Here is a 15,724-nt window from a genome sequence, read left to right as displayed (position 1 = left end):
TGCTGTAAGTCAGTGCAAACTTTGCTGAGACTGTTGCATTCTCCATCCTCTGACCTTGCATAACCCAGTGAGCACAAGGGCATTAGAGCCCTAAGCAACAGCAAGTGAAAAAGCCAGGGCCAAACCCACAGATGCTGAAGGAGCAGAAACTGAGTCTTGCAAACCCAAGCTCCTGAGGAGCTCAGGTTGTTGCTGCATGGTCTTAAAGGCCAAATATGCCTGTGAAATGCAGCCTGGGTGGCTCCAGACAAGGCCTACACCAGGAGCAGCAGCTCTGGCCATGGTATAAATGGATGACCTGAAGGTTACATTGGTAACATTGCTTGAGATACCCTATGCTGAAAAAATAGCAGCTGGTGTTTCTCAGGGAGGGCAACAGTTGCGAGCCAGTATTAGCATCAGGACCTGCACTGGCAGGTGGACTTGGGCCTTGTGCTTGCGCTGATAGCCAGGCTGGGGATCCTGTGGTGCAGAGACTGCCTGTACCATCACCAGTGCCTCCACTTGTCATCCCCAGCAGGACCCAGCAGAGCACGTCTGATAGCATAAGCCAGATCCAGCCCTAAGGCAGGGAACAGTCCACCTCCCCCCCAGCTCATTGCTCTAGCAAAGATACGAAGGAGGCGAGTTTTCCCCCACTGCTACTCCAGCTTCCCCATGTCATACAGGACCTTCAGAGTGGCTGATCCTGTTTTGAAAGACAAAGCACGAAGCATTTTCATTCTTTATTTTACAAAAATAAACCAGTTTCACCCTGGTACTCTGTGCCCCCAACCTCCCCCTCCACCCCTGCTCTCATTCCCGTGCCTGGAGCTCCTGATGCTGCATGCTGCAGCCAGCAGCCACCGGTACAGGGGCAGCCTGCGACGTCCCCAGGCAAGAACCAGGGAACAACTGATGCTCTTTTGTGAATTCCTCCTCTTTCCAGGATCCAAGCTGGAAACCGCCTGAAGATGCCTGCTGGTGGCTCTGCCATTTCTGCACAGGGAACAAGTCTTGGACAAAGTCACTCAGAGTACGCACTTTGAGAAGGGGCATCTGTCCATCTGCCCCTCTCCAGATGGAAAATGAGCCCCACGAGCCGGCTCTCGGCTGCCCCAGCGGGCTCAGTGCTGGAAGCGTGGGGAGCTGATGTGGGGCTGGTGGAAGGAGTGCGCGGCGTAAAGCACCTCCGGGGGCGGCGGTGGAGGCGAAGCCAGGATGGAGCAGAGCGGTTCGTGGGAGCTCAGCACTGAGGTGAAGTGCTTCATCTCCTCTGTCAACTGCTTGATCTCCCGGCGCAGGGCTGCGTTCTGCCTCTCCAGGTCTTCGCTCTCCTGGGGAAACAAAACCATGGGGGCTTCCTCAGCTGCGAATGGGGAATTGGGCGGGGAGTGGGGTGCGATTACAATTGGGACTGTAGGAGCTGCCCTGCATGCTGCAGCATCGCGCCCTGGGACCCCTTCTGATCATAGAGTCATAAAAGGTCGGAAAAGAGCTAGAAGATCAACTAGACCGACCCTTGAGCCACTCCCACCATGCCCACTAAGCCACGTCCCTCAGTGCCACGTCCCAGCCGGTGCTCTCCAGGAGCAGGGCTGGGGTCCGCTGCTCGCAGCTCTGAGCCCAGCACTTTCCAGAACAAGACGTTTCCGGCAAATTGAGCACGGAGCGGCAGCAGAGCAACCCCCCCTGCAGCAAGGCTGGGTGCGATGCTGGCGGCCCGGGCTTACGAGAAGTGCGCCCGCCCAGGCTTTCTCGCTCCCTCCCTCTCACGCACATGCACGCTGCTGCTGGCCGCTTCCCGGGCCGTGCGGCCGGGGGGAGGGTGCGCCGAATAACCGCCGTCTTTAACCAGAAAACCACCTGCCACAGGAAACCTGTCATTGCCCTGGAAAGAAAAGACTCACTGCTTCCTGCTAGCAGCCGGGGAAACCAGCGGCACGGCGGGGAGGAGGGGGGAGACGCTTGAGTCAGAAGAAAAGAGAAACCCGGGCCCCAGAGATGAATTATTACTGATATTAATGAGAATAACAACAAAGGGGCTGTGCTCGGCCTTGCCTCAGTGATCCGGAGCAAAGCACACCCTTTGCTAGCGAGAGGTGGGCAGCTCCAAGTGGGGCATCCCAGCAGCAAGAGAGATGGAAGCAGGGAGCGCTCTGGGAACTCAGCAGACCTTGGAGAGCTGTACCTGATCCCCGGCGAAGTGAACCTGACGAACCTCCACCACCCTGCCGGCTGCTGGAGGCGCCTGCTCTCTACACGTAGTGGAAATGCACCCATTGCTAACAGCACGAAATGGGCATCGTCTCCGGGATGTGACAATGTTTTGTCACTGACGTCAGGCAGTGAGCTGACAGAAATCACCTTGTGGCCAGGAGTTCCAACCTCACTGTGACGTGTTCCCCTCAACACCAGCTCAGATGCCTGGGGGCAGGTGGAGCTGCTGGCTCCTTGAAAGCACCTCAACCCCAGCTTTTCTAGGCAGAGCTGTGCAGAGGCACCATTCCTCATGCAGAGCGTACCACAGACAGAGGGGAGTAGGGATGAACTGGAAAAGCATTAGCAAAAATTCACCATCCACCCTCTACTTGCCTCCACGTGCTTCTGCAGCTGTCCCAGATCCCGGCTCATGGGGGAGGAATGAGCCTCTGTTACTGATGCCATCTGAACATTTATCTGCTAAGAAAGTTGTTTGTTGCCTGCCCTAAGAGCAGCTCATTTCCTGGTGCAAGTCAGGATTTTCCTGAGGGCAGGTGAAAGCCCATGTTCATCTCCAGGATTGCCTTGGACAGAGCAGCAGGCTCAAAGAAGCATCTATCTCCACCCCTCCAAGGTGCAGCTCCCAGAGCCATTGCTGCTGGCAGGAGCCTTGTCACTTCTACCAGGATCATCCACTACATAGGAAAGAGTGAGATCTCTGCTGCAAAACCAGCTGTAAGCATGGACTGAGATCACAGTGTAGAGAGGTAAGGCACAGGAACAACATCTCAATTCATCCAAAAAATGAGGATTTGGGGAAATATGAAGACTCCAGGTACCGTATGGTGTACAGATGTAAGAAGGTATGTGTGCCCTGCCATAGGAATGTTTTAAAATATTGGAAAATGGTTAATAGCTTTTCATCCGCATTGTGCAGCATTTTAGAAAGGCTTATTTGTACACTGTTGCATCACCAAGCAAGTAACAACACGAAGCACAAACCTGAGAACACCAACCCTAATGAAGCCGTGCTTTCAAAGAGCCTCTGGCTGAGGCATTCAAAAGAAGTTAAGGGAGGAAATTGGTGGTGCCAAACCGAGAGATAAAATCTTGATATCAATATTGAACTGCATGCTAAACTAAAGGCCTCAGTGGCCATCACCTTTTCTGATGGGTAGTGACAACAGGATCTGCCAGGTATGAATCCTGGCAGCAGAGACCCCATGGGAAAGGCAGACATGGTGCCAGTGACACAGAGTGAGTCACCTTGATTGAGCCTAGAGAGGAACACTGTAATATCTGGTAGATGAACTAGAGGATTTCACTCTGGGCCTGCTGAAGGAGCAGTGTCCCTGGGCATCTCGGTAGAGGAAAGCTGCCCATGCTGTTAGCACTGCCTCCAGCACCCTGCCTTGGCTCCACTTTTCCAGTCCCAGGTCAACAAAGTACCTCTGCTCCAAGTCCCCCAGGAGAGAGCATGCTGTCCCCAGTGTGAATAGTGCAGGGAATGGAGAAGGCTGGATGTGCTCACCAAGTGCAGTGTATCTGCTTTCTGGGTCTGCCGCAGGCGACTCTTCTGGGCAGCAATGCGGTTCTTCTCCCTTCTCTGAACTTTCCTCATGTCATCAGAAGAGTCCTAGGGAAACATGAGGCATGAAAATGACTGCAGCAACCATCCTTCGCCCTGCTTCTGCTGGGCTGCAGATGGGAAATGGGACACAGCATATAACAGCCTTGAAACACAGGCCATGGAACACATCCCCCTCAGCACAAAGGTAAAGTTCCGCCTCAGGGACACGTGATGCTTTTGACATCCCAGATGCCAGGAGAGGCAGATCTGATCCCCTAACCATCCTGGTACATCTGGGAGATGACTGCTCCACCAAGACAGCAAGGATATGGCTTGAGGAACATGGGCAAGGACCTCTCCAGAAGAGAGACAATTTGAGTTCCTCACTCAGGAAACCTTTCCCTTCTCCACCTCTATGGGGGGATATGACACTGCAGTTATTCCAGCTCCTTGGCTAATTTGTTTTTCCAGAGATACATCCTGCGCTTTCTCCTTCCATCCCCGTAGGTCCCAAGCCCCACCACCCTTCTCCATCAGCCTTGGATTGTTGCAAACCCTTATAGCACGGTGCATCTCACTATGACACTGCATGCTTAACTAGGCAGACTCTGACTTCTAGCCTTATCCCCAGATCTCCTTCACTCCAGCTCTCCCATCCCTGTGTTTGCTCCTTTCTGCAGTCCCTTGGCAGCAGCATCCACAGTGCTGCCTGTGGTGCTCCTGAGCCCCTTGGCAGAGGGGAGCTCAGTCTTGCAGTGCCAGGTCAAGAGATTCGTGCAGCAGCCCTTCTCTGCTCAGATCTGTTCCTTCTGACAGTTAAAACTGTCATACAGGTTCTTTCATCTTCTGTTTTCATATGGTGCTGTCTCTTTTGTGGACTCTCTAGCATTCACACTGCTGCTCCCCCACAGGACTATGAAACTCAGCCACAAAAGTTATCTTCCCAGCCCATCAGTCTGTCCACATCCTCTCCCCCCTCCACCCCGCCCAAGATCTTTTCTCTTATTTGAACTTAACCGTTTTATCCTTGCCTTCGTTACCCTACCAACTTCATACCTGGTAGATCCCAGGTACTGCACCAAGCCCAGTCCCTTAACAGTCCCTGTGCTTCATCTTCATCTCCACCAGGATGCCTTCCCATCCCTGTCTGAAAGCCTGAAATCACCAGCTCTAATCACCCTGGAGATTTCTGATTAGACTTTTGGGTAGGTGCTGGTGCTGCCAGCACTAGGCAGGTGGCAAATGGTAGCTATAATGAAGGTGATGGAAATAACTTGGGCTTGTGTTAGTTTTTGCCAGCCAAAGACCTACCATTAACACACTCTGTGCAATAACAAAAATTCCCTCAGCCAAGCATCATTGAGATGAAAACCCCTGGAGGATGAGTGAGAGAAGAGCAGACCCAAAGCAGCAGGGTACCCCCAGGGCCCTGAGTGCTCTGCAGGGCAGTAGGAAGCAGGCAGGTCCCACTGAGCATCCTCTCAGTCACACTGGACTCTACACACAGCCTCCTATATGGCAGTTAGCATGGGGCTCACCATGCCCAGGGGTCCCCCTTGTCTTCAGCACAGCCCCAGCTCTCTGGGCTTCCTCTCCCCTATACCCCAGTCAGTGGGCACTGCTCCCAGCTCAGCCCCAAATCCCACTCTCTCCACAGCAGTTCCTAGAAAGCCCCACCAGAGCATGTCATACAGGCAGCAGCAAGGGATGCCATGCTTCATCTTGGCTGCTCAGAGTCACCTATCAACCTGAAGGAGAGCTGGGGAGAGACAGGGAAGGGTCCCCATTTACCTGCTTGCCAGGAGGGGGGGACTGGCTGGAGATGCTGGAGTCACTGCTGTCAGAGCTGTGGGGCATGGCTCCTGTCTCTGGCTCCCAGGTTCTCCTTGGTTTCCTTTGCACCTGCAATGTGCCTGGCTTCCTTCCCTCTTTCTCCCTTGATTCCTCCTGTCCCCTGGGGTGCTCACCAGGCTCTAGCACTCCCCAGCCCAGACGCACGCTGTCCTCCTGCCCCGTGCTCTGCTGCTTCCTCTGCCTCTCTGCTCCGAGCTCTGCACCTTCCTTTAGGTCTCAACCTCCTGTGGTTTCTCAGAACCTAAGGGATGTAAGCTGAAAGTCACGTGGCCGGAAACTTTAAGACGAAGAAGAAAAGTTACAGAAGAAGAAGAAAAAAAAAAAAAAAAAAAAAAAGCACATCTGGGAAAAATGAGCTTCAAAATAGTCTGAAAAAACCCCGAAAAACACCTTCAAGCAGTAGAAAAACAGCAAGATGGGTTTTCTCCAAGACAAACAGCAGAGATGTAAAGGGAAGAAAAGCCCCAGCCCTGGCTGTGAAACCAGGACCCTCAAAGGAGGGCAGTGCGGAGGAGGTGGTGTTGGGAGCCCCAGAAACTCCAGGGCAGGAGGAGCCGCACACCCATAGCCTTATGAGGGCAGGAGGAGGTCCAGAGCTGGTGCCCTCCATCACCCCAACCCTGCTGGGAAGTTCCAGGGCAGCCTCCCTCAACCCTGCAGCCCACTCTCCTGTCCTGCCACCCTCAGCACTGCCTGCACAAGTATCAGGGGAGATCTTCATCCTCAGCTAGTGTCACCTAGATGCTGCTAGCACTATGGTTCACACGTGTGGGATGAGCCAGGCCCAGATGAAAACAAAGACCTGAGATGGAAGAACATTTGGAGTTGTTGGAGGAAACGGGAGGGTCTTATAGACCCAGGAGCTACAGCTGAGACCTTATCATTCCATGCCACAGTACAAGCTTGTCCACGCAGCTGTTTTACATGGGTGCTGGCTCCCTGCCTGCTCCTTTCTTGCCCTCTCTCACCATAGCCAGCATCAGAAGATATGGACACAGGACCATCACAGCATACTGGGCTTGTTTCATTGCTATTTGCCCTCTGAGAGCACTCTGCTTCAGGCATGGCCCCACAGCTGCTGTGCTTCAATTTGCTCCACCTGCAGCTCTGCAGACGATGGTGTGGGAGCAGGGAGAAAAGCAAGACCATTTCCTTCCCAAACAGCTCACAGCCAGAAGGATGAGTGGGGCTGGGTGCCAGCAGGGCGTCTGTCACAGACAGAAGCGCACACACATCCTCAGAGCAACTGGGTGCGCACACGTGCTGAGGGGCAGATAGAGAGCGAAGCATGAGCCCACCCACGGTAATGCACTACTGTGGAAAGCAGCGGTTCGTAGTTCCCGCTTACTGGTGTTTCAATTCCTTCTGCTTTCTGCACAGGAATATCAAAGCCCAGTGCAGAGCAGTGCTGTACCCCAGCCCCAGCTGCCTGCGCTTTCACAGCCCCAAACCCACGAGTGCCCTGTGCCAGGCATGGCGAGTGAGTGCTGTGCTGCCTCTCCCAGCACCCAGAGCTTCTCAGAGCCCCAGCAACATGGCACCCACAAGGTGCTGGTGAGAAGAGGGGCAGATTTAGTGCTGGCAGCCAAAGCAATGAACCATCACTTCACTCACTGCCTCACTACACTTCCTCTGAACACTGCAACCCCACACAGTGCTTCTTTTGGAGGAAGCACACTGCTGAATTCCCACTGTCCGGAGGAAACCCACACTCCTCTGGCATCAAGCACATTTCATGGATTACCTGGGCTCCCATCCACCACATCCGTAGTTCCTTCAAGCCTTCCTTACAGGCTCTATAAGCTGCTGTTGCCCAAGGCAGGATGCAGAGAGCTCCTTCCTCACTTGCCTCATGCTTGGGCAAACAGGCCAAATGCCCTCCTATGGCAGCCAGCAAGCCCAGCGGCTGAGAAGTGATCCAGCCAAGGGCAAGTGGTTGGCAGAATGCAGTTCTGGAAGCTGGGAATTCAGGAACAAGTTGGGCAATCATTTCTATGGAAACTCATTTGATCCTCAAATGGAAAGCCTGGAGCTATGCCTTAGCTGGGCTCTTCTTAGCAGCCCAGAGCTGATAGAGAAATCCCAGCTGGCAGCCTATCTAGGAGCCATGCCTCATGTCGGTGACTTACACACACACTGTGAATAGCATTCCCTGATTTTCACTCTGGAATCATTCAAGCTTCTTGACATAAATCACAGCAGCTGCAAAATCATTATCAGCAGCACTGGATAAGCTCGCAACAAGTGTTAGGTCACTGCCACACCAGCGCACTTATAGAGCAGGGATATTTCTCAGAGGAGCGTAGGGGAAGGATGGAGCCCTCTGGTTCTGCTTCGGTCCCTGCTGAACAGGGGTGAGCCCTGCTGAGGGCAGTCCCATTATCTGCAGTGTGCAGGCAACGTGAGGGCAGAGAGGTAGCAGGGACAGGAGGCTGGGGGTTTGCATGACCTCAGCTACCAGAGAAATGGTCTGAGAGCAACAAGGTGCAACTCAGCAAGAACAAATGCAAATGTAAGGCAACGTGAGGTGTATAGAGAAGTGGGGAATAACCAGCTAGGCAGCAGAATGGCAGGGAAAAATCTGAGGGTTACAGAGCCATCTCAAAGTGAAGCATTGGCAGCAGCATGAAGCTGTGCAAGCAGGCAGGCAGCAGATGAATGAGGGAGGCAAGGGGATGGCTGCCCCTCCCAAGGTGTGGAAAAGCCCAGAAGAAAATAACCCATGGGGAGAACACACCAAAATCCTGTGTGAAGAGGAAGGAGAGATGATGGGTCCACTTGGCCTAGAAAAGAGAACTCCTGGGGGCGAGCGGAGGGCGGGGGAGGAAGGAGCCATCTTTGATATGCTGTAATGGAAAGAGTGGTCAGCTGTTTTCTGTGCAGCCAACGCTGGGCTTAAACGGCAGTAAGTGAGATTCAGGTCAGAGGCTGAAAAGAGGTCAAGGTTAGGAAGGCAACGCTGTCCCCTTCACATGAAGTGGTGAGGAACAAACCTTTGTCAGAAATGGTCTGGGTTTCATCCTGCTTCTGTAGAACAGGTTGGAGAGAGATGCTCCCAGGGCTTAAATAGGGTGATTTATTTACAGAGTAACTACTAAGAGAGTACTTTGTGCATTTGCCAGGCTTTAACTGCAGCCAGCCCCCACACTTGTCCATACACACTGCTTTCTTAGGAGCGGAGACCACTGCAGCTTCCCCATAATCCCACCACATCCCTCTCACTCATCTTCTTTGCATGAGCACTCAGTGAATAGTGCTATTTAAAAAGCCAGCATAGAGAAGTTATCAACTTCAGCCTCCTGCAAACCGTGGGGGTTGCTTCTGTTCCACGTGTAACATTTTATGCAAACACTTTCTCACAATACAATCACAACAATTTGCATATCATTCCCCATTCGAGTTCAAAGACTCTTGTGTGGGATTCAGCGCTGATGATGAGTGAGCGGTGGTGAATGAAGGCCTCACACTGCCTCGCAAGTTTCTGCAGTACAACATCCCATCCCAGCAGCACAGGCTAGTCCTGACTGCACAGGGCAGCTTGTCTTTATCCTAGGATTATATCACCTGCGTTAAGGTAAGGGGGAGCTGGAGAGCCAGGCTACAGCAGGGGAGTGAGGGCTCTATCCCACCTCATATTTCCCGAGTCACACCAATCACCCATCCCACAAGTACTTTCAATCCACAGTGAGAGCAATCTCACCATCTACAGGAGACATATACATCCCAAATGAGTTACAAATGACAAGAGCTGTAAAATCAAGCACTCAAAAGAGCAGAAAACTCAGAATTATCACCCTTATGCACACTGCATTTGCATCCATGTGCAGTGTACTGTTCTGGGTTGCGCTTTACACCTGCAGTACTCACAGAGGTTCCTTCCCTGGCATTGCTGCCTTACCTTCATCCAGGTGGTCTGATCCCACTTCAATGTCCTGCTTTTTCATGTCTTCACAAGCTTCTCCTAGTGCTAATCTCTTCAGCACTCCCAAATGAGTGCTCCAGGACTGTTAAGGAAATGTTTTTTTTCATCCACCTTTCCACATGAAGGGGTAGTACTATTCCTATTTTACAATTGCAAAATGAGAGATAAAGAGGGATTTAGGTCATAAGCACTCATTAATTTTTGGACATTTTAACCAATTAGGAGCTAAATTTTCAGTGTTTCTGGCTCAGTGTAGTAGTAATTCATTTAACCGGATCCCAGCTCCTGATGTCTGTAGCTGCAGCTGCAACCCTTTAGATCTTCCACAAAGCAGACCTGGAAAATGAGAAACACATGGTTGCTCCTGTGAAGAACTCACTTATGCAGCTCACCAGGTCATTTTGGGGCAGATTCAGCTCTCTCAGGAGGCACCAAAGGTCTGAACCAGGAGACCTCCTTTCTTTCTGCAGTCCCTCGTTTCCTTGCCTGGTAGGAGTGCCAGCCCTGGTAAGAAAACAGGCAGCCCAGTAGGCCAGCTCTTGGTCCTCTCCAGCAGCAGTCCAGCCTGGCTGATCACATAGGTGATGGTCATCTAGGGTAAAAAGCAGAGGTGATCACATGTATGAGACTACCACTAGGACGCCCACTCCACAGCCTCTATGGGCAACCTGTTCCAGTCCTCTGTCACCCTTACTGTAAATAAGTTCTCCTTCATGTTTGTATGGAACTTCCTATGTTCTGGTTTTATGCTATTGCTCCTCATCCAATCACCACACCACTGAAATGAATCTGGCCTCACTCAATTGCCTCCTATGCTTTAGATCCGATCCCCTCTCAGTTCTCTCTTCTCCAGGCCAAACAGACCCAGGTCTCTCAGCCTTTCCTCATATGGGAGATGCTCTAGGCCATTTATCATCTGTACGGTGACAATAATGAAAAGATGGTAGTAAATACCCAAAAGGTTATTTACAGGAAAAACTCACCCATATGGAAGCCTTCAGTCTGCTGGGAACCACTGAGGCAACCTCCGCCAAGGAGCAATCTCCAAGAGATGCTGCCTTAGTGGTGGTCAGCCCTTAAATGAGGTCTAGAGGAGGTAGAGCTGAATTACAGCTAGATTACTCTCACCTGTGCTCCCACAGCTGACCCGACACTTGCCTCAGCTGATTAATCAGAGGTTCAGGCTGTGATTCCCGATTTCCCATACAATCATCTTTATGGTCCTCTGTGCAACTCCTTCTAGGAGATCCCTGTCCTTTTTGTACTGGTGAGCCCAGAACTAGACACAGCCGTCTGAATGTGGCCTCACCAGGGCAGAGAAGAGGGGGAGGATCACCTCCCTTGACCTGCTGGCCATGCTCTTTTTAATGCACCCTGAGATACCATTGGCTTTCTGGGTCACAAGGGCACGTGCTGGTTCATGGCCAACCTCTCATCCACCAGGACATCCAGGTCCTTCTCTGCAGAGCTCCTCTCTAGCTGATGCTTGCAGTTATTTCTCCCCAGACACCAGCTGCTTTCTTCATAGCACCCAGTCCCTTTCTCAAGAGGAGCAGACCTGACCACACAGCCCACTGGAAGAGTGTGTGCCTGGGGCTCCAGAGGGCCTTTCCTCCACCTGTCGTTGGTAAATCAGGGCTTTTCTTCTTCCACTGACAAGACAGAGCCCATCATCTGACCCATCCAAGTGCATGGACATACTGTGTGCAGGAGTGCAGCTGCTGTCTGACGGTTTGACTCACCTCAATGGCAGTATCATTCAGCAATGGTGGGGAAGGCCCGAAGAGGAAGGGCAGCGACCCGTTTAACCAGAGTGGCTGATCCACCCAGGGCAGGTTACTGGTGCTTGCAGGGGGCTGCAGCCCCGGCTTCCTTTATGTATTTCCAGACCATGGCTGTGCAGCCCCACAAACCTCAGGCCCATGATGATGTCACAGTGGGTCCAACTGTGAGCAGCAACAGTTTTGCTCCTAGGGATGACTGAAGCTTGACAGGATCTGATCCTCCCTGGGCACTGCTGCCATGCTCTAGGATAGGGGGCACAGGCACAAACACATCACTCATCTCCTAAATTAAAGCAGATGAGAGAGATGTTCATCAAACTCACCATCCAGCCAGGGTCTCATGCCCAGCAGTGCCTGGGAGGTGAGACAAGGAAGAGGGGCCACAGCCTCAGCCTCAGTATGAGGAGATCCTGCTGCTGCTGGCAGCTCCCACTGTAGCTTCAAAGAGGGGACAGAGAAAGGTAAAACCTCCCTCCCTCCGCTCCTCCCCCCTTCACCTGAATCCTAAAGCACGTGTCCAAGAGCTGTGCAATTTCCTATTTGTTTTTAGTCCAAACTCTTGGACCTGATTTTGGGCATCCCCACTTTTCACGAGTACCTTACCCTCAATGCTCTGTGATGCCAGCAGGCACCTTGTCCACCTGCACAAAGCAATTAGCTGCTCTCTGAAAAGTGTGTCAGTTTACCAGTTCGAAATGAGTTGTCTTTCCATTTCTTTGAACATCTTGTGAGGGGGTGAGCAGAGGAACACACTTATCTCTAAGCCAGGCATTGCTCTACACATCTCTATCATGCAGCATTTCATTAGTTTCCACTCTAAACTACTGGGACTTTTAGTCTCCACATAGGGAAATTTTCCTATGCCACGGATTGAGGCCGGTACCCATCTCTGGATGTCTCTCATTTTCACAGCGGGGCAAGTAGTAGTGATGTAAAACACAAGGCAAGATGTCCCACAGCCTGTTACAATAGGATGGACAAGCGGTCCCGTCCCCATTCCCTAGGCTCCTTCCCTCTTTCCCCACTGCTGCACAGAGGCTGGATATACCAGGTGAGCACCCCCAGTCTGAGCATGGCTTTGAACCCATTTGGACCCTCATCATGCTGCGTGGCTGACAGCCAGTGCTTGGTCATGCACTGGAACATAGTGAGGAGCAACACCGAGGTGCAGCAGTCCTGGCATGTGGCAGCCATCGGGGGGGAGATGCCCATGCACTTGGCTCTGCAGGCAGTGAGACCCAGCAGGGCACTCTGCACCCTGTGCAGCTCCTAAAAACTTGTGCACATCAGTCAGCGACCTGATGGCATTGACTGGCAGCAGAGTGGCTTCAGAAGGTCATATTTCAGCTGCCCTGCTGTGAGAGGCCCAGCCAACACCTTGCTGGTACCTCAGCTTGCTTCACAACCAACACCTGCAGCCTGGAAGCGACGAGCACATCATGTCACATTGCTACGGGGGAAGATCTCCATCAAAAAGGAGAGATGCCTCCTCTAGCAGATACCTACAGAAGTGCAGCAGTGACCCTTCCCGGCACCCACAGGGTGTGCCTGTGTGGCAGATCCCTGCAGCCACACGCTGGGAGGCACCTGCTGATGCCCGCATCCCCACTCCAGCACACTGCCCCGGCCAGCTCGCAGGGCTACGGCACCCAGCATCGACCAAGAGGAGCACGCCGTCCTGCCTGGAGGCCCCAGCATCACCGGGGCTGCACAAAGCCTCACCGCCCACCCCCTCCCGGCAGACCCAGCCTTGCTGCCGTGGGTGTCCTGCAGATCCTCCTGAGCCCGCGGTGCTGCTGGAATCGGGGCACTGGCGGAGCCGCCACAGGAACTGCAGCGTCAGGAGTCAGGACTTCCCCCAACAGCGATACAGATGACAGCTCAGCAAGTTCATTCTGCAGAAACCAGATAACATCAGCTCAAGGTGGTGGTTACTGGCAAAGGATCCTGTTCCTGAAGCTTCATCTGAGACGTGACAGGCGGCAGCGAAACCTCGCTGTCACACATACCCAAACTCTGCTCTTGCTTCGAGCCGCATGGGGCTTTGGAAGCAGCACCGAGCACACACTGGGTGCTTCTCGCAGTGCTGGGCCCGTACCCTTGTTTCCAGGTGCTGTCTCCAGGCTGGAGGAAGCAGCGGGTGGGTTCTCTCGCTCTTTGCAGCCATGCCGTGTTGGTGGCCCCACTTCAGCTGTGGGCTGTGCTGGCATCGTTCAGCCGGCACCACGTGAACCAGTTTCCGTGTCTCTTGGTAAATACCAAGGCTGGGGATTTCTAGGGGTTGTTTTCCAGCCAGATGAGTAGAAGAACCAATAAAGACAAAGATAAATGAATACCTGCCAGCCTCAGCACAAAAGGAAACAAGAGCGGGTCATTAGCAAAGGTTAGCTGACACCACGCACCGCAGCGTCATGGAGTCACCCCGAGAAAAGCAACGGCCCAGTGAGGCTCCCCCAGGGACTGAAATGGACAGAAGCCCGTGGGTCCCCTACGGGTCTCTGCTCTCCCACGGCCGCGCAGCCCCTCCTGCTGGCGGCCCCTGGCAGCACCGGGCTGGGGGTACCACCGGCTGCGTCCGTGCGGACAGCGGGCTGACCTTTGGGAAGCACCTCATCTTTTCAAAGTGAAATCTCCCGTCATCAGCCTTCACGTGGGACTCCGACGGAAGGATGACACCAGCGCTGTGCTTTTGGTTTAGGAGCTCCACGCTGGCTCAGAGCACGGAGCAGCCTGGCCCAGCACTGGAAGCTGAATGAGAGCTGTACTCAGATGTAACGCTACAGGCCTGGTGGGCTCACACCTGAAACATGCTCCTGCTGCTGCACATGCCCAAGAGATAGCACTGTAACACACCACTGGGCTGCAGTCCAACTAAGTGCCCTGGAAAAACAATGCCTTAAACTGAGGGGTAATCTCCGTAGCACTGACCAGAGTGCAGCAAAAGGCTGTTCTGAAGACATGCAGGAAACAGGCACATCCTGTCTTGGCACCGCTGGGGCTCAAAATGCTTCTGCCTGAGCCCTGGGAGGAGGCGCTGCACATTAAACCAGCACAGATCCACCACTCTGCTGCTGCTGCCTTTGCTGTCTGCTGCCAGTGTGCCTGGTTTCAAGCAAATCTTGTATTCCTCTTTCAAGACAGCTGTTTTCATATCAGAAGTTTCAGTGCAGCGTGGCTGTTGGCTGGAGAAGGGCCACCCGTCACCTGCACTCATAGCAGTGCCCAGGCTGATGGGTGGGTGGGAATCACACAGCCCCTGAACATAAGGATGAGCATGAAGGTGTCCAGGTGAGCAAGAAGCGTGCAATGGCTGTGGTTGGGCCATCTGATGTCCCACAGGCAGCTTGCTCTCACCAGGAAAGAGGAAACTGATACATGGAAGAGCCTGGAAATTAATTACCTTTAATGCTCTGCAGGGGAAAATAAAGTCCTGAAGAGAGAAGCAGGCCTAGAAAATGCTCTGCAGCCTCTTTCAGAGCAGCTCAGTGAGAGCCATTGCATTCCTCAGAAATGCCAACATTGGCTCATTGTGAGAATAGGGTCAGGCCTCAGCCACTGCTGCAGGGCAGAACGAAGCACAGAGCAGAGCCATCCAGCTGCAGTGGGAGCCAGGCCACACACTGCCTTCCTTCACCAGCTTTGTTCCAGATCTCTTCCTTGCACGTCCTTCGAAGCATACCTCGGCCAGCAAATCCTCCTGTGGCAAAAACTGCCTGTACCAGATCCAACATACCTTACACCAAATAAGGCAGCTGACAGCATTCTGGGAGGTCCCAGAGACAGCAGTTATAGAAAGGGAGGGGAAATCCAGGGAGAAACAGGGAAGGGACTAATATTAGACATTGTTGGAGGTGAAAAAGGAGACTGCAGAGAAATAAATGTGCACTAGAGAAGAATTTATGCTCAGAAAAGGCCACCTCCTATGCTCTTACCACATTCAGGGTGAACTTATCCTCCTGTGCTCTTACCATATACAGGACAAACTTATCCTCTCCCCAGCAGTACTTCAGCATTACTAACTGAAATGTGCACCTGTACCAGAGCTCACAGTTTGCATCAAAGACTCCTCATCCACACTGGTAAAGGAGCTGGGAGAAGATAGGGTTCGCCATGGCTCCTCTGAGACACCATGCAGGACGCCAGCACTTGGTGGTGTTCCACACATGAGATGAAGCCCTCCCTGCCCACAGCAAGGTGCCTTCCCACTGCCTTTGTACGTAAGGCTCAGAAACACACCTATAAAGTGACAGGTATTGGTTGTACACCTCAGGATACCGATTCCTGCAGTCCCAGTGAGCCTTTTTATCCCAGCACCTGAGTGCCACCTTGCTGATTATTTTCTATCCTGCACATCCTGCTCGACTAACAGCTGCCAGACCCACCTGTGATGTTCCTGGCTTCCCCAGATGACTG

General features: G+C 52.9%; 2 protein-coding genes across 6 annotated transcripts; both read right to left on the bottom strand.

Annotated features, from left to right (window-relative positions):
- Positions 1-712: 712 nt before the first annotated feature.
- Positions 713-9,640, bottom strand: BATF (basic leucine zipper ATF-like transcription factor). 5 transcript variants are annotated; one of them, XM_085549211.1, is made up of 3 exons: positions 9,504-9,640; positions 3,713-3,817; positions 713-1,316 (listed from the first exon to the last, which is right to left on the bottom strand). In XM_085549211.1, the coding sequence occupies exons 1-3, from the start codon at positions 9,507-9,509 to the stop codon at positions 1,107-1,109; spliced, it is 321 nt and encodes a 106-aa protein (XP_085405337.1). In that variant the 5' UTR covers positions 9,510-9,640; the 3' UTR covers positions 713-1,106. The 5 variants fall into 5 exon arrangements, with proteins under 5 accessions (XP_085405337.1, XP_085405338.1, XP_085405336.1 ...); XM_085549212.1 differs by lacking the exon at positions 9,504-9,640 and adding an exon at positions 5,719-5,848; XM_085549210.1 differs by lacking the exon at positions 9,504-9,640 and adding an exon at positions 5,543-5,803.
- A 3,273-nt stretch (positions 9,641-12,913) lies between these two features.
- Positions 12,914-13,667, bottom strand: LOC146760764 (uncharacterized). The gene is made up of 2 exons (XM_085549215.1): positions 13,321-13,667; positions 12,914-13,206 (listed from the first exon to the last, which is right to left on the bottom strand). The coding sequence occupies exons 1-2, from the start codon at positions 13,519-13,521 to the stop codon at positions 13,030-13,032; spliced, it is 378 nt and encodes a 125-aa protein (XP_085405341.1). The 5' UTR covers positions 13,522-13,667; the 3' UTR covers positions 12,914-13,029.
- Between the last annotated feature and the right edge of the window lie 2,057 nt (positions 13,668-15,724).

Source organism: Coturnix japonica, chromosome 5 (genome assembly GCF_054131305.1).
Source record: "Coturnix japonica strain WE chromosome 5, WE-NBRP24, whole genome shotgun sequence".
Classification (NCBI taxonomy): domain Eukaryota; kingdom Metazoa; phylum Chordata; class Aves; order Galliformes; family Phasianidae; genus Coturnix; species Coturnix japonica.
This window is presented reverse-complemented; position numbering and strand designations above follow the sequence as displayed.

What these genes read in the sequence shown, in the direction of transcription:
- BATF (XM_085549209.1), bottom strand. Translation starts at nt 1,866, where the DNA reads ATGACAGGTTTCCTGTGGCAGGTGGTTTTCTGGTTAAAGACGGCGGTT. An exon ending in CCTGGGCGGGCGCACTTCTC is followed by an intron (nt 1,317 to 1,712) that starts GTAAGCCCGGGC and finishes TTGTTTCCCCAG; the next exon opens with GAGAGCGAAGACCTGGAGAG.
- LOC146760764 (XM_085549215.1), bottom strand. Translation starts at nt 13,521, where the DNA reads ATGCCAGCACAGCCCACAGCTGAAGTGGGGCCACCAACACGGCATGGC. An exon ending in GAAGCAAGAGCAGAGTTTGG is followed by an intron (nt 13,207 to 13,320) that starts GTATGTGTGACA and finishes TGGTTTCTGCAG; the next exon opens with AATGAACTTGCTGAGCTGTC.